General features: G+C 44.0%; 1 protein-coding gene across 3 annotated transcripts in view; it reads left to right on the plus strand.

Annotated features, from left to right (window-relative positions):
- The window catches only part of cacna1h (calcium channel, voltage-dependent, T type, alpha 1H subunit), a 312,629-nt gene that overhangs the window by 185,184 nt on the left and 101,559 nt on the right, over positions 1 to 25,886 (plus strand). For all 3 annotated transcript variants that reach the window (XM_031892923.1, XM_031892925.1, XM_031892924.1), the window contains exon 7: positions 9,502 to 9,781. In XM_031892923.1, coding sequence (XP_031748783.1) covers positions 9,502 to 9,781 — 280 coding nt within the window. The remainder of the gene's footprint in view (positions 1 to 9,501; positions 9,782 to 25,886) is intronic.

The following is a 25,886-nucleotide window of genomic DNA, read 5'->3' on the forward strand; positions in this document are numbered from 1 at the left end:
AAAAGGGGACAGAAATCTGGCCATAATGTCATATTATTAAGTTTACCCCCAATATTTAATTATACAGATACAGAGATTTTTAAACCTACTTGATATTTGGCTCATTTTCGGCAGATATCAGTTGGGCAACCCGGGCCAATAAACTGCCAACTCAGTCTAGATGGACTGATTCGGCAGCTATAATCGGCTCGTATATGGCTACCTTGACTTCACGGTTAGATATTTAGATTACAGATAAACCCTCTGCATATTGGACTTCTGCTTATCAATAATCTGCAGCAGTTACAACAAAGGGATGAAGGGAGGGGGTTGTTTATACAGACCTCATTATCTCTATTCAGATTTACTGCATGAAAAAAATATTGATTTTTTTTTTTAAAATGAACAGAATAGGCAGCTTATATATACGGTATATATAGATATATAGACAGCATATATATATATGTATAGTGCACTTTTTATTTTTCAATGCTTACAAGGCTTATTTAATGTCAAACCATGGCGGGGATCCCCATTTTCGTTTACTTTCAAAGCTTTTAATCTCTCCCATGTATCAGAGCAGAACGCTGCAGCCAGAATGGCGAACAGCCTAGCATGTCGTTTTACAGAACACTGCAGAGTGATTTGCCTGTTTAACAAAACAGAAACATTCTAAATAAACTGGACTTTTATTTTCGGCAATTGTTACAGCACAGTAGGAAATGACTCTTAAGAGATCATAAAATTACTAGTGCAAAAGTAGACTCAGCAAGTAAAGTACCAGCAAATGTGCTTCAAACACCTTTCTTTCTGCAAAGGCATTAAAACTTAAAAAAAAGAAATATTTATTAGTGTTACACAACACAATAACCCACAGAAGCGTATTGCTTGGGGAACGAATGAACAGCCCCTGTATGGGGAGTGTACAGTACATCCTAGACCTTGTGGCTGAGCCAACTCTATTTTCACTCACTTATAATGATACCCATAAATCTCATATACCAGTGAATAGAAAGCTTGGGAATTCTCCAATAGCAGAGCTGCACCAAAAGGCATTTGCACCCAAGGGAAGTACCTTTCGTCTCTGCTCTGTCCTGCCTGCCGCAATAGCCCTCTGTCTGCTTTGAGTCCTCAATTTCTACCCCCTATTCAGGGTCGGACTGGGCTGGTGGGACACCAGGAAAAAACCCAATGGACCCCAACCCTTGTTTGTCCCACTTACCTAGTCCCTACCTGACTTTTGGTGCTCCACCGGATCGTGGGCAAATGTAAATAAAACTGTGCAAGGTGGGTTAGGGTGCACATGGTGGGTGGAGGCTGACGGACTTTATGACTGGGGTTGGAGGCCCCAGTCCAATACTGCTCCTGTTTCCTGTAGGTGCATTAGGCAACTGCCTCTTCTGCTATCCCCAGTCAGAGGCGCTCTTACCATAAGGCAAGTTGAGAAACTTACCTGAGGTGGTTTTGCAATTGCAATTGTACTCGATGCTCTAAAAAAATGCACCCCCCACCTTCCTTTGGAGTCAGGGGGGGGCCTCATCGGCAGGGCCACCTCTGGGCACCACTGAGAGCCAAATTACCCTTCCCCTAGTTCTAGCACTGCTCTCTGTAGAACCACGGTGAGCTTTGAGGCTGGTTTACCAACTATGGTGAATTCTTCTTTCGCCCTTTGCTAGTTATGCCCCAGTGTATTAAGAAGAATTCATTGTAGTAAGAAGAAGTCATTCAATTAAACTGGTGACTTGCTTGTCAGTTGTGCACAGTTTTCCATTGTTTCTTCTGGGCTTGATTTTTTTAAATTCTTTTTTTTTTTTATTCAGTTTGCATGTGTCTTCTGTAGTTTTTTGGTGTAATTGGTCTGCGGCTGCTAAGTGGTATTGGTAAAAAGAAATTCTGCATCCACTGGTCTGAAAAACCAAGGTTTATTACTATAAGGCTTTTTATCAGCGATTCAGTGAAAGGTGTGGTGGGGAGATATAAGACAGATTAAGTGACAGCCCCTTTTGTCTGGTTTGAAGCCTGCCAATCAAAAGTGCATTGTGTTGTATTGTACGCTGTATTACACCCAGTCCATTGTTATCATATATTACACAAAAGAAATTGCAAAACCAAAACATAACCAGATCCCTCTTCTTGGTTATAGGCCCTAAATATTATATCACAGGCAACTAGGCAGTTCAAAATAATTTCAAAGGAGTGCAAGAGAAAAGGAGGATCACAATGTATAGGAATTGTAAGGCCCCAGTCTGGCCTTGTTGTCTTAGGTTTCATAACACATGAAACCTAAGACAATGAACAAAAATGAACTGGCAAAACTGCACAAAATCAGTGGTCACCACTGGGTAGGATGGAGATAGCAAGGAAGGATGGAGATAAATAAGGGATAGATAAAGACAACAGGGCAAGTTGAAAAGAGGGCCAGACTGTGACATTAGAGGAAGTTATTGAAAGCAGGTCAAGATGGAGATAGCAGTGTAAACAGTAGGTTTAGGTGGAGCCAGTGTGGCGTGGTTGAGATAGTAGAACAGATTTTGGCCAGTAGGAAGTATAAAGAGAAATGGAAGAATAGAAAAAGCAGAGCAAGATGGAGACAATAAGGTGGCACTGGAAGAGCAGTGAAAGACTGAGTTATTAGGGAAGTATTAAGATAGGGCAAGAGGGTGAAAGTAGGGCAAGATATAGATCTGCAAGAAGGTAGAGACCGTAGGGCAAGGTGAAGATTGAAGGGAAAGACAACTGTGGATTAGTGTGAAAACAGTAGGGCAAGATAGCGATAATAGGTCAGACATAGGGGGGCAGAGGGGCTGTGACCCAGAACTTCCCACCCCATTTCTGATTATAGGGAGCAGAACAAAATGGTGAAAGTAGAGCAATGTGAAGATAAGGCAAGACCCTGACAGTAGGGCAGGATGGTAGAACAAGACGAAGATAGGGCAAAACTGTAAGAGTAGGGCAGGGTGGTGAAAGTAGGACAACATGAGGTGGCAAGGAAACATGGGGAGAAAGTAGGGCAAGATGGAGACATGAGGGCAAGCCAGAGAGGGCTCCTTGGCCTGCAGCCCTTCAGTTTGTTGCAGAACAACACCCCGCACCTGCAGAGGCCAGTAGGCCAGAGATTGCCTATATACAACCTTACATGGATATCATTTATTTTAAATTTTGCAGAGGGATAAGAAATTTGACATAAATATTTATGAACGATACCAAGCAGTTTTCATCACTAAAGCCTCGTGATTTTCCCTGCACTCTTTTTTTTGTAACTTGTCTTTTTTTTTCATGAAAACTGCCTGCTTCAAAGATGGGTTTTTCTAGGCGATATTAAAAAAAATCAAGTTATTATAGGTTACAGCCAGCCTAGCCACAAATCAAAGCCAGTCTTCTTCCTGGAGATAATTGAGAGAGTCAATAGCAGCGCAGCCCCCCTGGCAGCCCACACAAACAGCAGCCGGCCCAAATAAATCTTCTGCTCCCATTGTTATCCCTGCATTGATCTATATGAGACTGCTGCTGAGCTCTGTTGCTTTATCATAGCATAGTTATGGAACTAAAGCTGGCCATACACGGGCAGATCGCCAAGCGAGCGGATCTTCACCCGATATCCCCACCTACGGGTGGCGATATTGGGGAGGCATGTAGGCGAATTCTGCACGCGGCAATGGGGCAGTCGGTTCGGGGACCACACCAACGAGCCGATGCGGTCCCCGATCCGACTGGATTTTCTAACCTGGCCGATCGATATCTGGGCAATTTCAGGCCAGATATCGGTCGGCCAGGCCCCTCGTTTCTGCCCCTACACGGGCCGATAAGCTGCCGAGTCGGTCCAAGGGACTGATATCGGCAGCTTCTATCGGCCCGTGTATGGGGGCCTTAACTCCATATATATATATATATGTCTATTCCTAATCTAAAGGGTAAATCCACCTCTGTAAACGGGTCCAGACACAGAACAATTGCCCACCCATGTGTGTGTGCCCACAAATATTTAGAGCCTCAGAGCTGACTAATATGTGCCCAAACCCCTATGGTTTATTAAGGCAAAGCAGACTTGCAGAATTAGAAAGCTCTGACCCCCCCAGGAATGTCAATTATCACTTTTTTTCTCTGTCATTTGGTTTAATGTTTGCCCTATGACCAATCAGAACTCAGATGGAATCACTCAAGAAGTCATTTCCACAGAAAAAAAGAAACCCAACGACCTTATTTTAGGAGGAGAACAGAAAAGACCTTGAAACCTCATTGGTATCTGTAGAAAAGTATTTAAATCTGTTAAATATAAGGCAGAAATATAGACTCTGGCAGCCAATGAAATCCACTTGGCCCATCTCGCCCCTCCCATTGACCTGTTCAGATCCTAAAAACAAAGGACAGCCTATTAACTGTCTCCATTGGTTGGCAGAACTGTTAAAGGGAATGTAATACGTTTCTTAAACTGATACTTATGTGCCCCCTAGTTTCTAAAGCTTAATTACTAGTGATGGGCGAAAAGTTTCAGCAGGCATGGATTCGCAGGGAATTTCCGCGTTTCGCCATTGGCGGATTGTTTCGCGAAACGGATGAAAAATTTCACCGCGGAAAAATTTGCCGCATGTCCAAAAATTGTCGCCGGCGTCAAAAAAGAATAGTCGCGGGTTGACGAAACAATAGCCGCGCGACAAAATAATAGCCGCGGGCGATGGAACAATAGCCGCGCGACAAAATAATAGCCACGGGTGACGAAACATTAGCCGTGCGACAAAATAATAGCCGCGGGTGACAAAATAATAGCCACGGGCGACGAAACAATAGCCGCGCGAAAAAACAATAGCCGCGGACAACGGAACAATAGCCGCGCGACAAAATAATAGCCGCGGGCGACGAAACAATAGCCATGCGACAAAATAATAGCCGCGGGCGACGAAACAATAGCTGCGCGACAAAATAATAGCCGCGGGCAACAATTTTTTTTGTCGCACAACATTTTCGCTGTTTCGCAGATCTTTTGAAAGATTCGCAAATTTTTCGGCGAAGCGAAACGGAACAAATTCGCTCATCACTATTAATTACTGATGCACAAGTATTCTCCAATTAAAACTAGCCATATCTGCACTGTCAGTCATCTTTTTTTTATCTAACATAGGGAGATGACTGGACGGTTTTAGTTTGTGGATATTGCTTTGTATTCAGACTTGGGAAGGAGCCAGTATAATGCTGTCCAGGGTTTAGAGATCTAGAATGCGTGTTTAAAGGGGATGTAAACCCTGCTGCACTGCACTGCTCAACCAAACTTTACTCAGTTGTTGCTGGTGTACAAATTCCAGAATAATGTAACATATAATGAAGGTTGAAGCATTGTGGGAGCTGTAGTCCAGCAACATCAGGGTTGTATTCTTAAAGCAATATTGCACAATAAAACTTTTCCCCAAATCTCCACAGTCAGCGACTGCTTTAAATGCAAAAAAATCCTCCAATGAGAATCCCAGCTGATCTGTGTAAATCCGGCTCCCTGTTCTCTGTTCCTGCAATTGGAGTTGGGAGCAATAAGCCCAGTTTCCCAGCACTGAACAAGTCTGTCCCTTTATCCCCATGTCTGATTCCTGTGCCATATAATGAGGGGAAAAAATTGATATCATTATCTCTATATGACATAGTGACATAGTGCTGGGAATCAGCCCCATATAAATAAGTTGTGAGGGGCCCCAAAGTTTCTGATGGTGGCCCTGACCCTGGGTAATATGTTGCGCTAGTATAGCATTTACATTACATTACATTAACATTTATTTATAAAGCGCCAACATATTCCGCAGCGCTGTACAATAAGTGGGTTCCATACATTGGACATACAGAGTAACATATAAAGCAATCAATAACCGATACAAGAGGTGAAGAGGGCCCTGCCCAAAGGAGCTTACAAGCATTATCTTGTTTGAGCAATGCTTTTACAGAAGGCTCACAACCCCTTTTAAAATAGTATATTTCACCTCCTCCTTTTATATACATATCTAAACTGGCCAGTACCCAAAAACAGAGGAAGCCGTTGGGTCAGGGGCAGCATAATAATAACTGGGAAAGCCGGTTGGCTGTGGTGCATTGTGCTCAAACAACCGATGAAAGGGTTATGTTGGGAGACTGTAGGGAAGCGTGGGTGGCCTGTGACATTATCTACTGTCAGTTTCTGTGTAGTCTTCCCCAGCCCTCCCTGGGCACAGATCCATCAGGACTAAGGAGGACCAAAAAAAAATGTTGTTTTCCTTCCAAGGGCCAAACCTCGTGTACTTAAAGTGTGTTTTCCAGGGAAATCTGAGAATGCTTTTCCCATATTAGGAGCTGGTTACCTTGGAATGTAATACTACCTCTGGCTGCCTAGTGTCAGATAATTGGGATATCGTGTTTTATTAGAACACAAGTGATGGATAAGGAAGGACGGGATCCTGTTTGGCAGGAGCAATCACATCAGTGAATAATGGTGTCCATAATCTGTATTTATCCGTTCGGCGCCCTTAAGGAGTGTGAGTCATTGGTTTGTCTTAGTTCTGTACGTGTAGTGCCAGATCACATTTTGGGACTGGATGCAGGGATTTTGGGGTCAGCTCTATGCCAAAAATACATTTTGATTTTGAAAAATTCTACATCAAGGGCTTGCTTTTTGGCATGGTTTTTGATCTTTTAAATATTGGGGTGTCAAGAACACTTGTGGGTGTGTATAGTAAGGTAAGATGGTGTTATTTAAATGGGTATAACTGTGACATAAATCTGCAACCCAGGGTTGGACTGGGCCGCCAGGGCACTAGGAAAAAGCCAGGGGGGCCCCGGCGACCCAGACCCAATCCCCACAGGGTGCTCCCCCGATGCGCTGAAGATAAGTTTAATGGAGAAAGAAAGGTAAAAACTAAGTAAGCTTTATCAGAAAGGTCTATGTAAATACAGCCATAAGCACTCACAGAAACGCTGCACTGAGTCCTCTGTCAAAAGAAACACAGGATTTGTTGTCTCTTTGTTTTCCTCTGCCAGAGACATGCAGCTCTCTCCTGCTCCCCCCTCCCTCAAGAATGCTAAGAACCCCCCCCCCCCACTTAGGGATGTGTGATCTGAGCCAATCAGCAGGAAGCTTCCAGTCTTGGTCTTGGTGCAGGAGCGAGGCATTATGGGAACTTTCTTTACACAGCTCAGCATTTTTTCTTCCTGTTTGGCTTCTGATCATCTGAACGGGAGAAATATGGGGAGACTTAAGGGCACTATTGAGAGAATAATAATAATAATAACTGAAGGTATGCCTGCAGCTTAAGATTAACTCTTTATTAGCCTTTCCTTCTCCTATAATGTACGAGGGGGAGGGGGTCAGACGGGTGGTGGGGCCTGCGGGAGTGTGAAGGCCGCGAGGGGGCCATTGGGGGGGGGTGCAGGAAACCCTGAGGCAGTAGCCCTGGTGGGCCCTGCACCCCCCCCCCCCCCCCCAGTCCAACCCTGCTTCAACCTGCAACTAAAGGCTGCCAGAAGCATAGGTTTTGAAACTAGGGTAGGGGGGCATGGCCCCCCAGAATTTTCTGCTGTGGTTCTGGAAATTGATGGAGGCAGTCTAGTGAGCAGCAACTTGGTGCTTATGGAACAATCCAATGGTGGTCACTTGTGTCTCAGCAGCCACTACAAGTAGCAGTGATTCCAACTCCCTATGAGCCATTGTGCTAAATGTGGTTCTTTTACTGGTACCAAGTTACCAGTAGCTATTTTTCCTGAACTCAACTTTCTCCTTCACTCTGTCCAAAATGGTATCAGTGGGTCAGACCATATCTGAGGGTTGTTCAGACCTTTTATTTGTAAAACAAATTTTATATCTATTTTTCACTTTTTTTTTTAATATTGTATATGCCCCTCGAGTCCTCCTGTTCCCCATATACAATGTTCCTTTTTCTGCATGTCAAGCAAAATAACTGTTATCGCTAAAATCTGCAGTGAAAATGACAGACATTCTCTCCCCTGTAATTTTGCTGCATTTTCCTCTGACAGCTCTTTATTTACTGCGCGACCACTTTTGCAGATCTGTCCAGAAAATGAACTGTAGGAAAGGCAAACGGGAAAGTCCTCTTCCACATTAGTGTGCCCCTTGTCTTCCTAGCTAAGGTTCAGTTATTATCACCAGCTTGTGGCCATATTGGTTTAATTACATGACAGACTTTTTTAGAGTAAGGACACAAGAGGCAAATGATGCGCAGGGTAGAAAAGTGGATTTGCTTTACTGTGTGCAGCTACACTGAGGGGATTTTGGACTGAAATCTGCCCAGCAGAGCGGAACACAAGCCATTCCTGCCTGTGAAGCTATACAAAGCAGTGGATGTGAGAGAATCTGCATTTCTCTGCCTGCGTACAAACCACAGATGGAGAAAAATGGATCAGCCACATCATGTGCCCTTAAATTTTCTTCAAGGGGGCACTTAACATCCCTAAATAAGACTCTTTTCCCTCCATCATACATCTCCAGTTGCGTTGGACCGGGTTTTTTCCCGGTACCCTGGCGACCCAGACCCGAACCGCCCAGGGGTGCTACCATGATCTGCCGGTCTCACTCCCCCGACGTCAGGGTTGGACTGGGTGTTGCAGAGCCCACCACGGCTCCCGCCCCAGGGGCCTGCATCCCCTAACCCCCCCGCAGGGGCCCCCCTAAATCCCCGCAGGGTCCCCCACCCGACGTCCTCCCTGAGCACGCATAAATTTAACACGTCAGGGGAGGAACAGTCGGCCGGGGGAGTGCTGGCAAGGGTCGGGTCTGGGCCGCCGGGCCCACTAGGACCGGGGCCCACCAGGATTTTTCCCGGTGTCCCAGTCCGACCCTGCCCAACGCACCGCAGGTGCATTTCATTTAGGCGCACTCGAGGGAGGGGTCACAGGGTGTTGGGGGCTCCTGCGGGGGGGGGAAGGGGGTGTGAAGGCGGCAGGGGCCATTGGGGGGTGCAGGGGCCCCTGAGGCAGAAGCCCTGGTGGGCCCTGCACCCCCCAGTCCAACCCTGCAGTTAAGCTTGCAGTAATGTGAATTATGTGAGATTTAATAATTACTGGCAGCTACACCATAGCCCCACCCCTGGCGCCACCAGCACTACCTGAAAAATCATGTCTCTGACCCCAGTGTCATCAACTCCGCCCACATTGTCACCCCCATCAGGAAAGAAGGAGGCAACCCCAATGTCAGCACAGTGCTTCATGTGAGCCAGAGGGACAAACTATACCTTTAAAACCAATATGTTATCAGTTAAACATCGTTTACATTGATCCACCATTTTGCACTGTTCTGTGTGTCACTCACTAATCACCTGACAGGAAATAATTCAGGATCTTTCTGTAACAGGACAATGTATGGGAGTAAAAGACTCACCTCATGACTTATTAAGAAATGTTATCATAACTGGCATGTACCCATCAGTAAGAATTCCCCTATAATATCTTTTATAAAAGAGCCACCATTTTGTAATCAAAATTAGAAAATTTATTTTTTATGAAAAGGCTTTACATACAGTCCATGTGTTTGACATGTTGGTTTCTGTTCCTCGTTTGCAGGAGTTACAATTTCACCCCTCTGAGGCCGTATTACCAGGTGGATGATGCAGAGGACAACCCTTATATCTGCTCCTCTAACCGAGACAATGGGATGTTAAAGTGCCAGGACATCCCTCCCAAAATGGACTGCTCCCATGTATACTACTCAGATTTCCCCAGTAGGAATAGCTGCGTGAATATTAATCAATACTACAACGTATGCAAGCCGGGAGAGTTCAATCCACATAAAGGGGCCATTAATTTTGATAACATTGGCTACGCCTGGATAGCCATTTTTCAGGTAGGTATAACGCATCCGTGTTCTCTCCTGTTTTCATTGTAGGGTTTATCAGTCTGCTGCTCTTTCCCTCTCGTCAGCAATGTCATTTCCACTCCATTGTTGCACTTTAATTAGATTTTGAATGTTCTGTGGTCCTTTTGTATAATATTGTATATGAAAAAGTTAATTAATTCACTCACATCCTTACTTCTTGGGCTTTTCTTGCTACAGATCATTGTATCTGTTCCCAAACTGCAAAGCTTCCCCCCACTGGGGTAAGCCAAACCATTCAATGGGAGAGCCTGATATAAAGGCCAGTTAAGATAAGATTTGGGGTGAGTGCTTATTTGTGCCCTGGGTACCCCTGGAACTATAGCAGGGTGACTGTTACCCCAATGTTTCTATATATCTGTAACCTTGTTATGGGCTAAGGGGGCCCAGCCTGAAGGCCAGTTAGGGGGGGATTTGGGGTGAGTGCTTATTTGTGCCCTGGGTACCCCTGGAACTATAGCAGGGTGACTGTTACCCCAATGTTTCTATATATCTGTAACCTTGTTATGGGCTAAGGGGGCCCAGCCTGAAGGCCAGTTAGGGGGGATTTGGGGTGAGTGCTTATTTGTGCCCTGGGTACCCCTGGAACTATAGCAGGGTGATTGTTACCCCAATGTATCTATATATCTGTAACCTTGTTATGGGCTAAGGGGGCCCAGCCTGAAGGCCAGTTAGGGGGGATTTGGGGTGAGTGCTTATTTGTGCCCTGGGTACCCCTGGAACTATAGCAGGGTGACTGTTACCCCAATGTTTCTATATATCTGTAACCTTGTTATGGGCTAAGGGGGCCCAGCCTGAAGGCCAGTTAGGGGGGGATTTGGGGTGAGTGCTTATTTGTGCCCTGGGTACCCCTGGAACTATAGCAGGGTGACTGTTACCCCAATGTTTCTATATATCTGTAACCTTGTTATGGGCTAAGGGGGCCCAGCCTGAAGGCCAGTTAGGGGGGGATTTGGGGTGAGTGCTTATTTGTACCCTGGGTACCCCTGGAACTATAGCAGGGTGACTGTTACCCCAATGTTTCTATATATCTGTAACCTTGTTATGAGCTAAGGGGGCCCAGCCTGAAGGCCAGTTAGGGGGAGATTTGGGGTGAGTGCTTATTTGTACCCTGGGTACCCCTGGAACTATAGCAGGGTGACTGTTACCCCAATGTTTCTATATATCTGTAACCTTGTTATGAGTTAAGGGGGCCCAGCCTGAAGGCCAGTAAGGGGGAGATTTGGGGTGAGTGCTTATTTGTGCCCTGGGTACCCCTGGAACTATAGCAGGGTGACTGTTACCCCAATGTTTCTATATATCTGTAACCTTGTTATGGGCTAAGGGGGCCCAGCCTGAAGGCCAGTTAGGGGGGGGGATTTGGGGTCAGTGCTTATTTGTACCCTGGGTACCCCTGGAACTATAGCAGGGTGACTGTTACCCCAATGTTTCTATATATCTGTAACCTTGTTATGAGCTAAGGGGGCCCATCCTGAATGCCAGTTAGGGGGAGATTTGGGGTGAGTGCTTATTTGTACCCTGGGTACCCCTGGAACTATAGCAGGGTGACTGTTACCCCAATGTTTCTATATATCTGTAACCTTGTTATGGGCTAAGGGGGCCCAGCCTGAAGGCCAGTTAGGGGGGGATTTGGGGTGAGTGCTTATTTGTGCCCTGGGTACCCCTGGAACTATAGCAGGGTGACTGTTACCCCAATGTTTCTATATATCTGTAACCTTGTTATGGGCTAAGGGGGCCCAGCCTGAAGGCCAGTTAGGGGGGGATTTGGGGTGAGTGCTTATTTGTGCCCTGGGTACCCCTGGAACTATAGCAGGGTGACTGTTACCCCAATGTTTCTATATATCTGTAACCTTGTTATGGGCTAAGGGGGCCCAGCCTGAAGGCCAGTTAGGGGGGATTTGGGGTGAGTGCTTATTTGTGCCCTGGGTACCCCTGGAACTATAGCAGGGTGACTGTTACCCCAATGTTTCTATATATCTGTAACCTTGTTATGGGCTAAGGGGGCCCAGCCTGAAGGCCAGTTAGGGGGGATTTGGGGTGAGTGCTTATTTGTGCCCTGGGTACCCCTGGGCAATGCCAGGGCCTATTTTGAACCTTGGTCTGGGCCTGTGGGTTTCTTAAGTTTTTGTGACATTCTAAAAAGCAATTCTCTCAATCCTTTTGTATATTTTAGGATACAAAATCATAGCTTAGATGTATTTGTATGAGTGTGAGGTGTGAGGAGTTTATAGCTTACTGAGCATACAGAACTTTAATTCTTTGTATATATCTATTTAAAACAGACACTTTATATGGTGATATGTATAATTTGCAGAGCTATATCTGGGGTCTGGTACAATATACAGAGCTGTATTTGGTGCCAGGTATAAAATGCAGATTTCTGTCTGGTGTAGAGTCTGACTGGGGCGTCATTTCATGTGCATTTTCCTCTCTGTGTTCACGTCAATATGAAAATGGTTCCTTGGGCCCTTGGAACAGAATACATTTATCCTTACTTTGCTGGCACATTATCCTTATGTATTTTCCTAATCACATACTTGTCGTCCCTGACACCTCATACATGGTATTTTCATTGGTTTGATATTTCCTCCGTATTAATATCTTATTCTGCTATTTAGCTTGGGGCAAAATTTCCAGGCCCCATCGCGTTCCACGTATCCTCACTTTACACTGACTCTGCATGTCGTACTGGATCACTGCAGCGTTTCGGTTGGGATGCTGAGAAACCTCGACCATGCTTTAAAGCAAATTGATTTCGAGCGAAAGAGCATGATGTGCAGAGAGACAGTTGTCAAAATTCTTTCATCGGCATGGAAAAGTCAATTAACCTGCGCTCAACAACCGAGCCAGATTTAAAGGTGGTGCACTACTTGTCTGGGGAACCCACTCACATCCCTTCTCCTCCCCCCCACATACCACTTGCACCCACCTCGTCTACTCCCTGCTGATTGCTGCTGCCGCTCCCCTGGGGACTAGACAGATGGGTGATTCTGAATCCCGCTGTACAGGTGGAGCAAGGAGCCAATAAAGATGCATTAGGGTAAAGGTACCCATACATGGCGAGATTGCCAAGCAAGCGGATCTGCACCCGATATCCCCACCTACGGGTGGGCAATATCAGGGAGCGTGTAGTTAAAAAGAAAATAATTTGATCGTTTGGCCCTGGGGCCAAACGATCAAATTATATTGGCGGCAAGGGGCAGTCGGTTCGTGGACCGCATCAACGAGCCGATGCAGTCCCCGATCCGACTGCATTTTCTAACCTGGCCGATCATTATCTGCCCAATTTCAGGCCAGATATCGGTCGGCCAGGCCCCTCGTTTCTGCCCCTACACGGGCCGATAAGCTGCCGAATCAGTCCAAGGGACCGATATCGGCAGCTAAAAGAAAGATCCAATCCCCCAATCCCTGTCATTATCATACGCCAAAATTGTCCAGTAGCCTAGTGTATCTTGGACAGTAATCATAACAAAAGAGGCAATTTGCTTCTCAAACTTTAATTAAAGGGACAGTAACACCAAGATATGAAAAAAAAAGTAATAAAAATATAATGACTGTTGTCTTCAAGTGGTAAAGGTTGTGTGTTTGCTGCACAAACTCTGCTATAGTTTATATAAATACCCTGCTGTGTAGCCATGGGGGCAGCCATTCAAGCTGGAAAATAGGGGAAAATGCATGGGTGACATAGCAGATAACAGATAAAACACCATTGTATTCTACAGACTTATCTGTTATCTGCTATGTAACCTGTGCCTTTTCTCCTTTTTTCTAGCCTGAATGGCTGCCCCCGGGGCTACACAGCAGCTTATTCACATAAACTATTGTAGGGTTTCGGAATTAAACACACCGGTTTTACCAATGCAGGGCAACAGTACATTGTATTGTCATTACATTAAAAACACTTTCATTTTTTGATGTTACTGTTCTTCTAATGTGCCCACTGATTCAGTACATGAGAGCAGGAAAACTCCCACCCACCCCTCACAGCCCGTAATCCTAATAGAGCCTGTAAGTGGCCTTCCCACAGAGATTCTCTATACTGCAGGGTGAGCGGATCCTGCCACTAGGACTGAGGTGAGGGAGTGGGGGTTGGGGTGTCCCACATGGGGTGGGCTAGCCTTGGGCATCCTTAGTTGTTGGCCCCGCACTGACCAGTCTGTTGTGGTGGCAGAAGAATGAACTTCACTTTGTTGATGACTATGAAGGTTTTTATTCATCCAGGTCATGGTATATCTAATACTAAATCTAGAGCAACTGAACTTGTTGAGGAATCATTGAAATGATTTTACTGATCCAGTCCAGTTGCTCCAGATTTACTTAAACTAGATATTGACTTTGTTGACTTTCTTATTTTATGTGAATTAAAAAAGGCCAAATTTGTCAAAAACCCTGCTGTGAATAAAACACAGGCCCAAATCTGCTTGAAATTTACATTGGTTTTTTGCTGTTTATTCCTATGGAAACGATATTGCCACTTGCATCCCTCAATATATAAACATTATGGTGTCTTTTTTTCTTTAAAATACCACCCTTTGAATAATGATTTATATCGAGATATGAAGACTGACTTGCACCCATACAATCTGGGAATTTTTTTCCGTGTCTGTTTGTGCAGCAGTAATAGGAATGACAAGTAGGGTTGTGTCTGTGTATGAGATTAAACTCCCCGATTCCCTGCAGCCTATTATTCATCACGCAAAACTGGGTGCTTCTTGCCGAAGACAAATGATAGCAAATTAAATCTCCCAGTGCTCAATAAACTGAAAGCTTTCTGCAAATATTTTCCGACTTGGGATGAAGCTGGGATTCCGGTTCATGTCTAGAAAACAACAAGCGATGGGAAAATGGTAATTACACGGCTCTCCAATCAATACCAATTTAGATGTTTATTAGGAGGGCGATGATTTGTTTTGAAGGCCATAAAAGGAACATATAACTGTATGGCAGTAAAAGTCCAAGCATGTAGGTTAAAGCCATGAAGAAAACCTTTGCAACAAAGAGAAAAGTGGTTTTTTTTAACCACAGAAGGGATTAAAGAAAGTACAGTATGGCATCCCTTATCCAGAGACCCGTTATCCAGAAAGTTCTGAATTACAGAAAGCCCATCTCCCATAGACTCCATTATAATCAAATAATTCTAATTTATAAAAATGATTTCCTTTTTCTCTGTAATAATAAAACAGTACCTGTACTTGATCCCAACTAAGATATAATTACCCCTTATTGGGGGCAGAACAGCCCTATTGGGTTTATTTAATGGTTAAATGATTCCCTTTTCTCTGTAATAATAAAACAGTACCTGTACTTGATCCCAACTAAGATATAATTACCCCTTATTGGGGGCAGAACAGCCCTATTGGGTTTATTTAATGGTTAAATGATTCCCTTTTCTCTGTAATAATAAAACAGTACCTGTACTTGATCCCAACTAAGATATAATTACCCCTTATTGGGGGCAGAACAGCCCTATTGGGTTTATTTAATGGTTAAATGATTCCCTTTTCTCTGTAATAATAAAACAGTACCTGTACTTGATCCCAACTAAGATATAATTACCCCTTATTGGGGGCAGAACAGTCCTATTGGGTTTATTTAATGGTTAAATGATTCCCTTTTCTCTGTAATAATAAAACAGTACCTGTACTTGATCCCAACTAAGATATAATTACCCCTTATTGGGGGCAGAACAGCCCTATTGGGTTTATTTAATGGTTAAATGATTCCCTTTTCTCTGTAATAATAAAACAGTACCTGTACTTGATCCCAACTAAGATATAATTACCCCTTATTGGGGCAGAACAGTCCTATTGGGTTTATTTCATGGTTAAATGATTCCCTTTTCTCTGTAATAATAAAACAGTACCTGTACTTGATCCCAACTAAGATATAATTACCCCTATTGAAGCCAAAACAAGTCTATTGGGTTTATTCAATATTTGAATGATTTTTAGCAAACTTAAGTTATGGAGATCCAAATTAGGTAAAGATCCCTTATCCGGAAATCCCCAGGTCCCGTGCATTCTTAATAACGAGTCCCATACCTGTACAGAAAAATAACTGAACAGTGGGAATGGGAAGAATTGTTGTTCTGAACCTGCTGGAACCTGCATCCAAAAGAATAAGGCACCGTTCTGTCATTTGGATCACCTTACTTGTTGTTCCTTTTTGAGTTTACTTCTAGCATAATGTAGAGAGTAATATTCTGAGACAATTTGCAATTGGTCTTTATTTTTTATAATCTTGTTTTTTTTATTATTTCACTTTTTTGTTCAGCAACTCTCTAGTTTGGAGTTTTAGCAGCTATCTCTGTGCTAGAGTTTACCTTAGTAAACCATGGAGTGGTTTGTATGAGCGACTGATATATTTATAGGCGAGGACCTGCTGGGGTCACTGACACCCAATTGAAAGTTGAAAAAATCAGAAGAAAAAGGCACATGATTCAAAAACTATAAAAAATAAATAATTTAAACCAGTTGAAAAGTTGCTTAAAATTGGCCATTCTGTAACAGACTTAAGGATAACTTTTACTTTTTTACCACCCCATTAAGTCTAATAAAAAATAGGGGGTTCACCTGAAAATAGTGGATTCGGTGCATCCCTACTAAAAAATCATTTAATCATTAATTAAACCCAACAGGTTTATTTTGCCCCCAATAAGGATTAACTATAAGTTAGGGTCAAGACAAGGTACTGTCTTATTATTAAAAACTTTTCCCCCGAATCTCCACATGCAAAAGAATCCTCCAATGAGAATCCCAGCTGATCTGTGTAAATCCGGCTCCCTGTTCTCTGTTCCTGCAATTGGAGTTGGGAGCATTAAGCCCAGTTTCCCAGCACTGAACAAGTCTGTCCCTTTATCCCCATGTCTGATTCCTGTGCCATATAATGAGGGGAAATAATGACATAATTATCTCTATATGTAAGGTACCAGCAAGGGGCCTGACACAGTGCTGGGAATCAGCATTCTCATTGGTCAATTTTCCTGCATGTTTTGGGTCAGTAAAATTCTCATTGGTTAATTGTTTTCCATGTGTAATTAGGTTTATTACCAACTTCTATAGAGAACTAGGGGGCGCAGTGGGACAGCTTTACAGTTGGGTTTAGTGTCCCTTTAAGTGCAAAGGTCCTGCTATTCTGTATAGGATTCTACATGTTAATTCATGGCAGTTACTCTGTACCAGTGACAGTTTTACAGACTGAATCCAACGATAATAATCAGATCCAAGCACTTTAGAATTTCCTTAGAAGGGACCTTAAGGTTGATATGATATTTTTATTGTTGTGTATATTGTAGAATCCCCCGGATTGCCGTTCCCGCGCCGGCATGTAATATTTCATTTTCCTTTTTTATCAAGAAAGAGGCCGTAAATATTATTTAAAAAACACAGCAGTTGTGTAGCTCAGTGTAAAATGCAGATAATACGACCTGCCAAGCGCGAGATTGAAAGAGGAGATGAAACAGAGAGAAAAATTGACCACTGAGAGTTGTGCGAAAACCTCATGAGGAAACTGCTTATTGCCGTGGAATTTACAGCAGAGCAGATTCTCGGGAAGCGTCTGGAACGGCGCATAATGTCACATCGGCATCCTGAGTCTGCGAGGCCACTCTCCAATGTGGCATTTTCTCCGCTGGTGGAAAGAGACAGAATGCTGATGTGCCACAATAAGCCCCAGATGCACGCTGACGGGTAGATGCCATTGATATCAGTGCTTGAAGAACATGAGGTCTCCATTCTGGAGCACAAAGACGTGCACCCTGCCACAGCGGCGGATTTCTATTCCGGGCCCCCCCATTCTGTACGAACTTTTGGGGAGATGTCCCCATTGCTCCATATGGGAGCAATGTGTCAAAATTTCGCTGTGGCGGGGAGGCATGCCGCCTTAGGCCGGGGCCTTTGTGGCCTCGCCACAAATCTGGACCTGCCCTGCCCAGTCACGGGCGTAACTATAGAGGATACCCCATACTGGAATTTGTAGGCCAGTTGGATAACCTGTGGTGTAGTGACGTATGGGTCAACAAATAGTCCCACACCTGAAACTAAGCTGCGTCTGAGTATGGGTCCCACGTCTGAATCTAAGCCGCACTCACCCAATATGGACCCAACCCGATTCGCTGTGCTGTTATCGTTAATATACCCAACCCACCCAGTGCCGACATTACTGGAGGGTGTGGGGCAGGTGCGAGTATATAAATGAAAGACTGGACTGACCTTGTGAGCAGAGAGGGCATAGGGCCCTTCCGGAAAACTCCTGCACCCAGGGTCGGACTGGGCACCGGGAAAAAACCCAGTGGGCCCCGGCGGCCCAGACCTGATCCCCACAGGGCGCTCCACCATCAGCCAGTTTTTCCTTCCCCCAATGAGCAGCAAGTAATTTTACTTTACGCGTCAGGGGGGTGCGGTGGCCCCTGAGACAGCCCCTGAGACAGAAGCCACGGTGGGCCCTGCACCCCCCAGTCCGACCCTGCTTGCACCAACCCAGTCTGTCCAAACCCACGGGTCCTGCGCTACTGTGGTCTTTAGAATTGTTTTAAAGGGGGACCTATTGTGTGATAAACAATATTGTGCCAATGAATGGATCTAAATATAGAAGGAATGTGCTTTAAAAAGTAGCATTTAAGGCTGATTTATTGAGAAAACTCTCCAAAAGCCCCACTAGTCCTGCCCATCTGTTCCACTTCCTGCTGCCCCTTTTCCCAGGTTGTGCAGGGGGGCCGGCGGCACTCAGCACACTGCACTTTAGGAAAGGAACCAATCAGCAGCTAGGCTGACCTGATAGGGAACTGAAGCCTGTATTTGCTTGTGTGACCGCAGGGCTGTCATTGGCTCTCCCCCTCCTACTGTGCTTGTGGCAGAGACTGTTAGGCCACTCCCACCCCTCATTTGAAACACGGATAGAGACCTGAGAGGATCTATAGGGAGCTCTAATAAAGGGGACGTTTTTACAGATAATATTAACTCTTAGCCCAAACTGAAACCAGCACCATATATTATTCATAATTGCCTACAAGTTTTTGCTTATCCTATATGTCTCCTTTAAATATCAGGTAGATCCTTCAGGCTGGTTTCCCGCACGTTTGAATGCGACACTGTCATGTAAAGGCATTTGAGTTTTACAGGACATCAGGCTGAGCAACTGCAAATAAAAGAGAATGTTTTATCCGCTGATGTCTTTTCATAGTGATAGGCCGGCTCTTGGATGTAACATGCCCTGCCGGCACTGACAGGCTGCCATTGCGTGTCACAGGGCAGGCGTCGGACTCCTCACTGTCTCACTTACTCAGTTTTCTGGACAAATATTTCTCTGTTTGTTAACTAGTGTAGAAATGCCTCCATCTTACTTCTCTTACTACGAATGCTGACATTTTCGGTTAAAGGGGAAAGTAGTCCACTTTTGCCATTTACATTCATTTTTAAATTTTAGTGGCTTCTGAGAAATCAGCAGTTTTAGACCAGGGTTATGGCTTAACAGCCAGGTCAGAGTATCTGCAACCCTAATGTATGTTACATTATTCTGGGATTTGTAGTACAGTATCAGTAAAGTTTGTACAGGTATAGGACCTGTTATCCAGAATGCTCGGGACCAAGGGTATCTTGGGTCTTTCCATAATTTGGATCTCCATACCTTAAGTCTGCTAAAAAATCAATAAAATATTAATTAAACCCAATAGGATTGTTTTGCTTTCGATAAGAATTATTTATATCTTAGTTGGGATCAAGTACAGCTACTGTTTTATTATTACAGAGAAAAGGGAATCATTTAACCATTAAATAAACCCAATAGGGCTGTTCTGCCCCCAATAAGGGGTAATTATATCTTAGTTGGGATCAAGTACAGGTACTGTTTTATTATTACAGAGAAAAGGGAATCATTTAACCATGAAATAAACCCAATAGGGCTGTTCTGCCCCCAATAAGGGGTAATTATATCTTAGTTGGGATCAAGTACAGGTACTGTTTTATTATTACAGAGAAAAGGGAATCATTTAACCATGAAATAAACCCAATAGGGCTGTTCTGCCCCCAATAAGGGGTAATTATATCTTAGTTGGGATCAAGTACAGGTACTGTTTTATTATTACAGAGAAAAGGGAATCATTTAACCATGAAATAAACCCAATAGGGCTGTTCTGCCCCAATAAGGGGTAATTATATCTTAGTTGGGATCAAGTACAGGTACTGTTTTATTATTACAGAGAAAAGGGAATCATTTAACCATTAAATAACCCCAATAGGGCTGTTCTGCCCCAATAAGGGGTAATTATATCTTAGTTGGGATCAAGTACAGGTACTGTTTTATTATTACAGAGAAAAGGGAATCATTTAACCATGAAATAAACCCAATAGGGCTGTTCTGCCCCAATAAGGGGTAATTATATCTTAGTTGGGATCAAGTACAGGTACTGTTTTATTATTACAGAGAAAAGGGAATCATTTAACCATGAAATAAACCCAATAGGGCTGTTCTGCCCCAATAAGGGGTAATTATATCTTAGTTGGGATCAAGTACAGGTACTGTTTTATTATTACAGAAAAAAAGGAAATCAGTTTTAAAATTCTGTATTTTTTGGTTAAAATGAAGTCTATGGGAGAAGGGCTTTCCGTAATTCGGAGCTTTCTGGATAATGGGTTTCCGGATAAGGGATCCCATACCTTTAGAGTATAATGTGGAGAGTGCTATCCTGAGTCAATTTGCTATTGGTCTGTTTTTTATTTGCATTTTTAAATTATTTAGCTTTTTATTCAGCAGCTCTCCAGCTTGGAATTTCAGTAGTTAGGGTCTAATTTAACCTAGCAACCAGACAGTGATTTGAAAAAGAAACTGGAATATTAATAGAAGAGGCCATATATAGAAATATAAGTAATAAAAAGCAACAATGATGAAAAATGTTAGCCTCACAGAGCAATAGTGACTGCTGGGGTCAGTGACCCCCATTTGAAAGCTGGAAAGAGTCAGAAGAAGAAGGCAAATAATTCAAAAAGTATAAAAAAAATGAAGACCAGTTGCAAGGAATATGCTATTCTATTACATACTTTCAGTTGAGCCGAAAGGCAAGTATTAGCAGCCTAAACCTGAAAATATCTCAAAAAACCTACTAAAAATAGATAATGTATGTAAATTGAAAAAGTAAAGCACCCTGATAAAGTTTGGGGTATATATTCCCTTTAAAGTCGCCTTGGCAGAGCTGGCAGTGCAACAGTTGAGAGATGCGAGTGGTACAGTGTAGCAAAGGCATGACATTTAGACTCCCCCTTTCTCTAGAGGAGCTCACACACGGCATGCAGCGAGACATTGATGTGACAGAGACAGGGAAATGAGAATGGGAAACCTTTCATTTATTTCAGTGACAGCCGAGTTAATCAGCTAGGACATGTCATGCATGGGGAGCGTGGCACATACCGCTCAGTCTAAACGTTAGGATCAAAACATGGCAGCTTTTGCTTCTAAATCCTTCTGATATACAGAAAGGAGAAATAAAACAAAGTACTGGGCTGGATGTTAGGATAAAGCAGAGTAGGGTTCTGCCCTAACTGGCCTTCAGGCTGGGCCCCCTTAGCCCATAACAAGGTTACAGATATATAGAAACATTGGGGTAACAGTCACCCTGCTACAGTTCCAGGGGTTCCCAGGGCACAAATAAGCACTCACCCCAAATCCCCCCCTAACTGGCCTTCAGGCTGGGCCCCCTTAGCCCATAACAAGGTTACAGATATATAGAAACATTGGGGTAACAGTCACCCTGCTATAGTTCCAGGGGTACCCAGGGCACAAATAAGCACTCACCCCAAATCTCCCCCTAACTGGCCTTCAGGCTGGGCCCCCTTAGCTCATAACAAGGTTACAGATATATAGAAACATTGGGGTAACAGTCACCCTGCTATAGTTCCAGGGGTACCCAGGGCACAAATAAGCACTCACCCCAAATCCCCCACTAACTGGCCTTCAGGCTGGGCCCCCTTAGCTCATAACAAGGTTACGGATATATAGAAACATTGGGGTAACAGTCACCCTGCTATAGTTCCAGGGGTACCCAGGGCACAAATAAGCACTCACCCCAAATCTCCCCCTAACTGGCCTTCAGGCTGGGCCCCCTTAGCCCATAACAAGGTTACAGATATATAGAAACATTGGGGTAACAGTCACCCTGCTATAATTCCAGGGGTACCCAGAGCACAAATAAGCCCTCAGCCCAAATCCCCCCCTAACTGGCCTTCAGGCTGGGCCCCCTTAGCCCATAACAAGGTTACAGATATATAGAAACATTGGGGTAACAGTCACCCTGCTATAGTTCCAGGGGTACCCAGGGCACAAATAAGCACTCACCCCAAATCCCCCCCTAACTGGCCTTCAGGCTGGGCCCCCTTAGCCCATAACAAGGTTACAGATATATAGAAACATTGGGGTAACAGTCACCCCGCTATAGTTCCAGGGGTACCCAGGGCACAAATAAGCACTCACCCCAAATCTCCCCCTAACTGGCCTTCAGGCTGGGCCCCCTTAGCCCATAACAAGGTTACAGATATATAGAAACATTGGTTTAAACTCCTTCCCACTACTCCAGCTGAACTATAATTTAATGGGGACCTCAAAAAAAAAATAAATCTTTTTAGGGCCCCTAAAATTTTGGGAAGTTGACCTCTTCACAACTATATATTAAAACTGAACATTTATTGGCACTCCCTGGCCCCCCATGTTTGTACATGAAACTCTCAATAGCCATTATTTTAGGGACGGATAAATAAGAGTTTAGGAGAGCTTTCTCCCAGTTCATGCTTTATAAAACTAGTCGGCAGCAGGAAGGGCTTTTTCCACCGACATAAAGGAGTGCACTCTAACTGTCAGCATTGGCATCTCCGAATATTTACCTACTGCTCTGACTAATCCTCATAATTCCTGAAAATTAATAGTACATCCGGCGGCTTAGCCGAAGCCATGCAGTAGGGCCGGGAGACCCATGGCGTTACATAAACAGATACAGTCGCTGATTACATAAAGCTGCGTATTTGCGGGATGCCTTTCCCAAAATAAGTGCATCCCCAGGACAGGAATATAAACAGAAATTAGCAGCAGGCTTCACTGCAGATCAAACACCTCAGGGAGTCAGACAGAGGCAGCCCTGCTGTAGTAGTTTCACCAGTATCTGGGGGAGAATGCTGGGAGTTGTAGTGCACAACTGGCAGTTAGTTTTTTACTATTGCATCATGTGGACTGGGTTGAACTAGGGATTAACCAGGCAGGTTGGGTGTGTAACTACAGAGTTGCCCATAAGGGTGAAGACACACGGAGCTACTAGTAGCAACTACTTGTTGTGGCTACTAAAATAGACAATGCTGATCATTTACTGATAATTGTCTCTATGTGTGTTTTAGCAGAGGCAATTCTCAGTATTGTCTATGGCAGGGGAGTTTAGTAGCCGTGACAAGCTGCTACTAAGTAGCTCCATGTGTCTTCGCCCTTATGGGGATGTTTGTTGTAAGGCATTCCCTGTTATAGAGCCCTGCGTGGAACCAATTTATGAGCCCCACAACCTGGACCCACAACCCCCATTTTTACTCACCTGACCACACCCACAACTGCCTTATACACAACCGATCCGTGATTCGCAGACCACTATTATGTGCGTTGCTACAAACTGGAAGTGACATCATCAGAAGTGGGCAGGGGCTTGAATATGTTTTTTAAAAAAATGTTTAAAGGGGTAAAACATAGGTAATATAATAAAGGAAATATGGATATGGACCCAACCCACATCTATACCCGCATTTGAAAATCCTTTGGAATGGGGTGCAGCCTTTTTTGCACTTTGCATTCTTAAATGTAAGTTACCCCTATAGAGCCCAGGGGGTACAGAAGAAAAGCACAGGTAGGGACAAAGGGAGTAAGTGACTGGGGTCATGGGGAGATACTGGTTTGCCCAATGTAAAGAACCCACTGGTTGCCCAAAGCAGCCTATGCTGGCCCCGACAAGTTTGTGCCGGTACAGCCAGCAGCATAACTTGTTCATGCCGGGGCCCCCTGCAGAAAAATCTTTTAAAAGAGGGCCCAGCGCGACCAGTCCCTCCTTCCACTCCCCCCATCCCGACCCCAACTGTGTCTGTATATTTAAGGTAGGAGAGGGGCCTGAGAGGGGGGACTAAGGTACAGCAGACCCCACCATCCGGGCCCCTTCCATGGGGTCTGCTTTATATATAGTTATGCCATAGGTACCTGGCTACACACACACAAATATATATACTGAGGCACCTGTGAGCAGTACCTGCAGTTGTGACCAATAGCCCTAAGAACATCAGTACGGCACACTGCTGCCCTAAAACTGCTTCTTTTGCGCCCCCTAGCTCTCTAAAGTAAGAATTCTAATCTGAATTACAGATGTGAAAGCTTCTCCAGTGTGAATCAGCACTACTAGAATTACATTGGGCACCTAATTGTTATCTGACATACTGAGAGAACTGTGTACAGGACCCCTTATCCGGAAAGCCATTATCCAGAAAGTTCCGAATTTTATAAGGATATATTTTATTGGATATTTATGGCTGTTGTCTATTGTATTTAGATAAGTTGCTATTGCTTTGTTATATATGCTGTATGGAACACTCCCTGGAAGTCTGGTGAGACACCTACCGGTTTATTTCCCTTTCAGATTATTTGTGTTTGTCTCTTGTGGGTACTGAAGCGGGGAGAAACCGCCGCCAGGGGTGATTGCCATTTTGCCTTATGGGAACACCATAGCAGCAATTGTGCCTCTCTGCGCTGCATCTCTGCCTAATGCGCTCGTGTTGACCCAGGTTTGATAAACAAGATGTTCCTGCAGTCTCTGTTCTTTAATATGCTTTGCCCATGATCCCTCCATCTCCCCAGTTTAATTGTGGCAGATGAATTGTCAAGGTAGGGAGTCTCGCACTTCTAACTGGGCCACTGCTGGGGAGACTGGGGGCAGCGGTTTGGATGACTGGAAGATAAATGGGGGACGACCTACATAGAAAGGAATAAAAAGAAATAATAACAATAAAAGTGTAGCCTCACAGGGCATTTAAAAGCTGAAGATTAAGATAAATAATTCAAAAAGTATGAAAACTAAAGACCAATTGAAAAGTTGCTAAAAACTGACATTCTATAACATCTTAAGCATCTTTAAAAAAATTAAATGGGTAGTTCCCCTTTAAGGTAACTTTCAGTATACTATAGAATAACCCATTCATAGCAACTTTTCCACTGGTCTTCATCTTTTTTTTTTTTTTTATAGTTTTTGAGTTATTTGCTTGCCTCCTCTGACTCATTCCAGCTTTCAAATTGGGGTCACTGACCCCATCAGCCAAAAACCGATAGTTCTGTGAGGCTACAATCTTATTTTTTCTGTTACTTTTTATTACTTATCTTTCTTTTTAGGCCTCTCCTATTCATATTCCTGTCTGTTATTCAATCCACTGCCTGGTCACTATGGTAAACTGGAACCTAGCAACCGGGAGAGCTGCTGAACATCAAGCTAAATAATTAAAAAACTGCAAATAATAAATAATAAAAGACCAATTGCAAATTGTCTTAGCATTGCATGCTCTACCTCATACTAAAGGTTTAAAGATGAATAACCCATTTAAGTCAAGACCACCAATGCATACCCCTCCAAATGGTTGTGATTAATGGCTCCACCTTAAAAGATGTTGTATCTCAATCGGAGTGGGACTTGGCTCATCGTAGGAGGGGTTTATGGTGAATCAGGGGAGGGGCATATAACAATCCCAATTCCATAAGCTCCCCCCCCCCCCCCCACTAGGTTTACCCCTTTCCTGACCACGTAACAGGGTTAGTAACAATTACAGTGGGGCAAATAAAATGACATTTTGAGAATGTTGCCACCATTTTTTTTATGGCAGAAAAGTGGTTAAAATGGTATTTTCTATTCCAAGCAAAGGAGCAATGTTTGGAGTGTAATAGGAAAGCCACATCCAGCCGCCTCTGCCTCGCCACTTCCTATGCCACGGAGATTGACACGGAGATGAGAATGGTCGAGTTCATTTTGCGGTGAAGGAAAACCCCGGGATTTTTATCATGGTTTTATAGCCGTGTCTTTTTCTTT

Source organism: Xenopus tropicalis, chromosome 9 (genome assembly GCF_000004195.4).
Source record: "Xenopus tropicalis strain Nigerian chromosome 9, UCB_Xtro_10.0, whole genome shotgun sequence".
NCBI lineage: Eukaryota > Metazoa > Chordata > Amphibia > Anura > Pipidae > Xenopus > Xenopus tropicalis.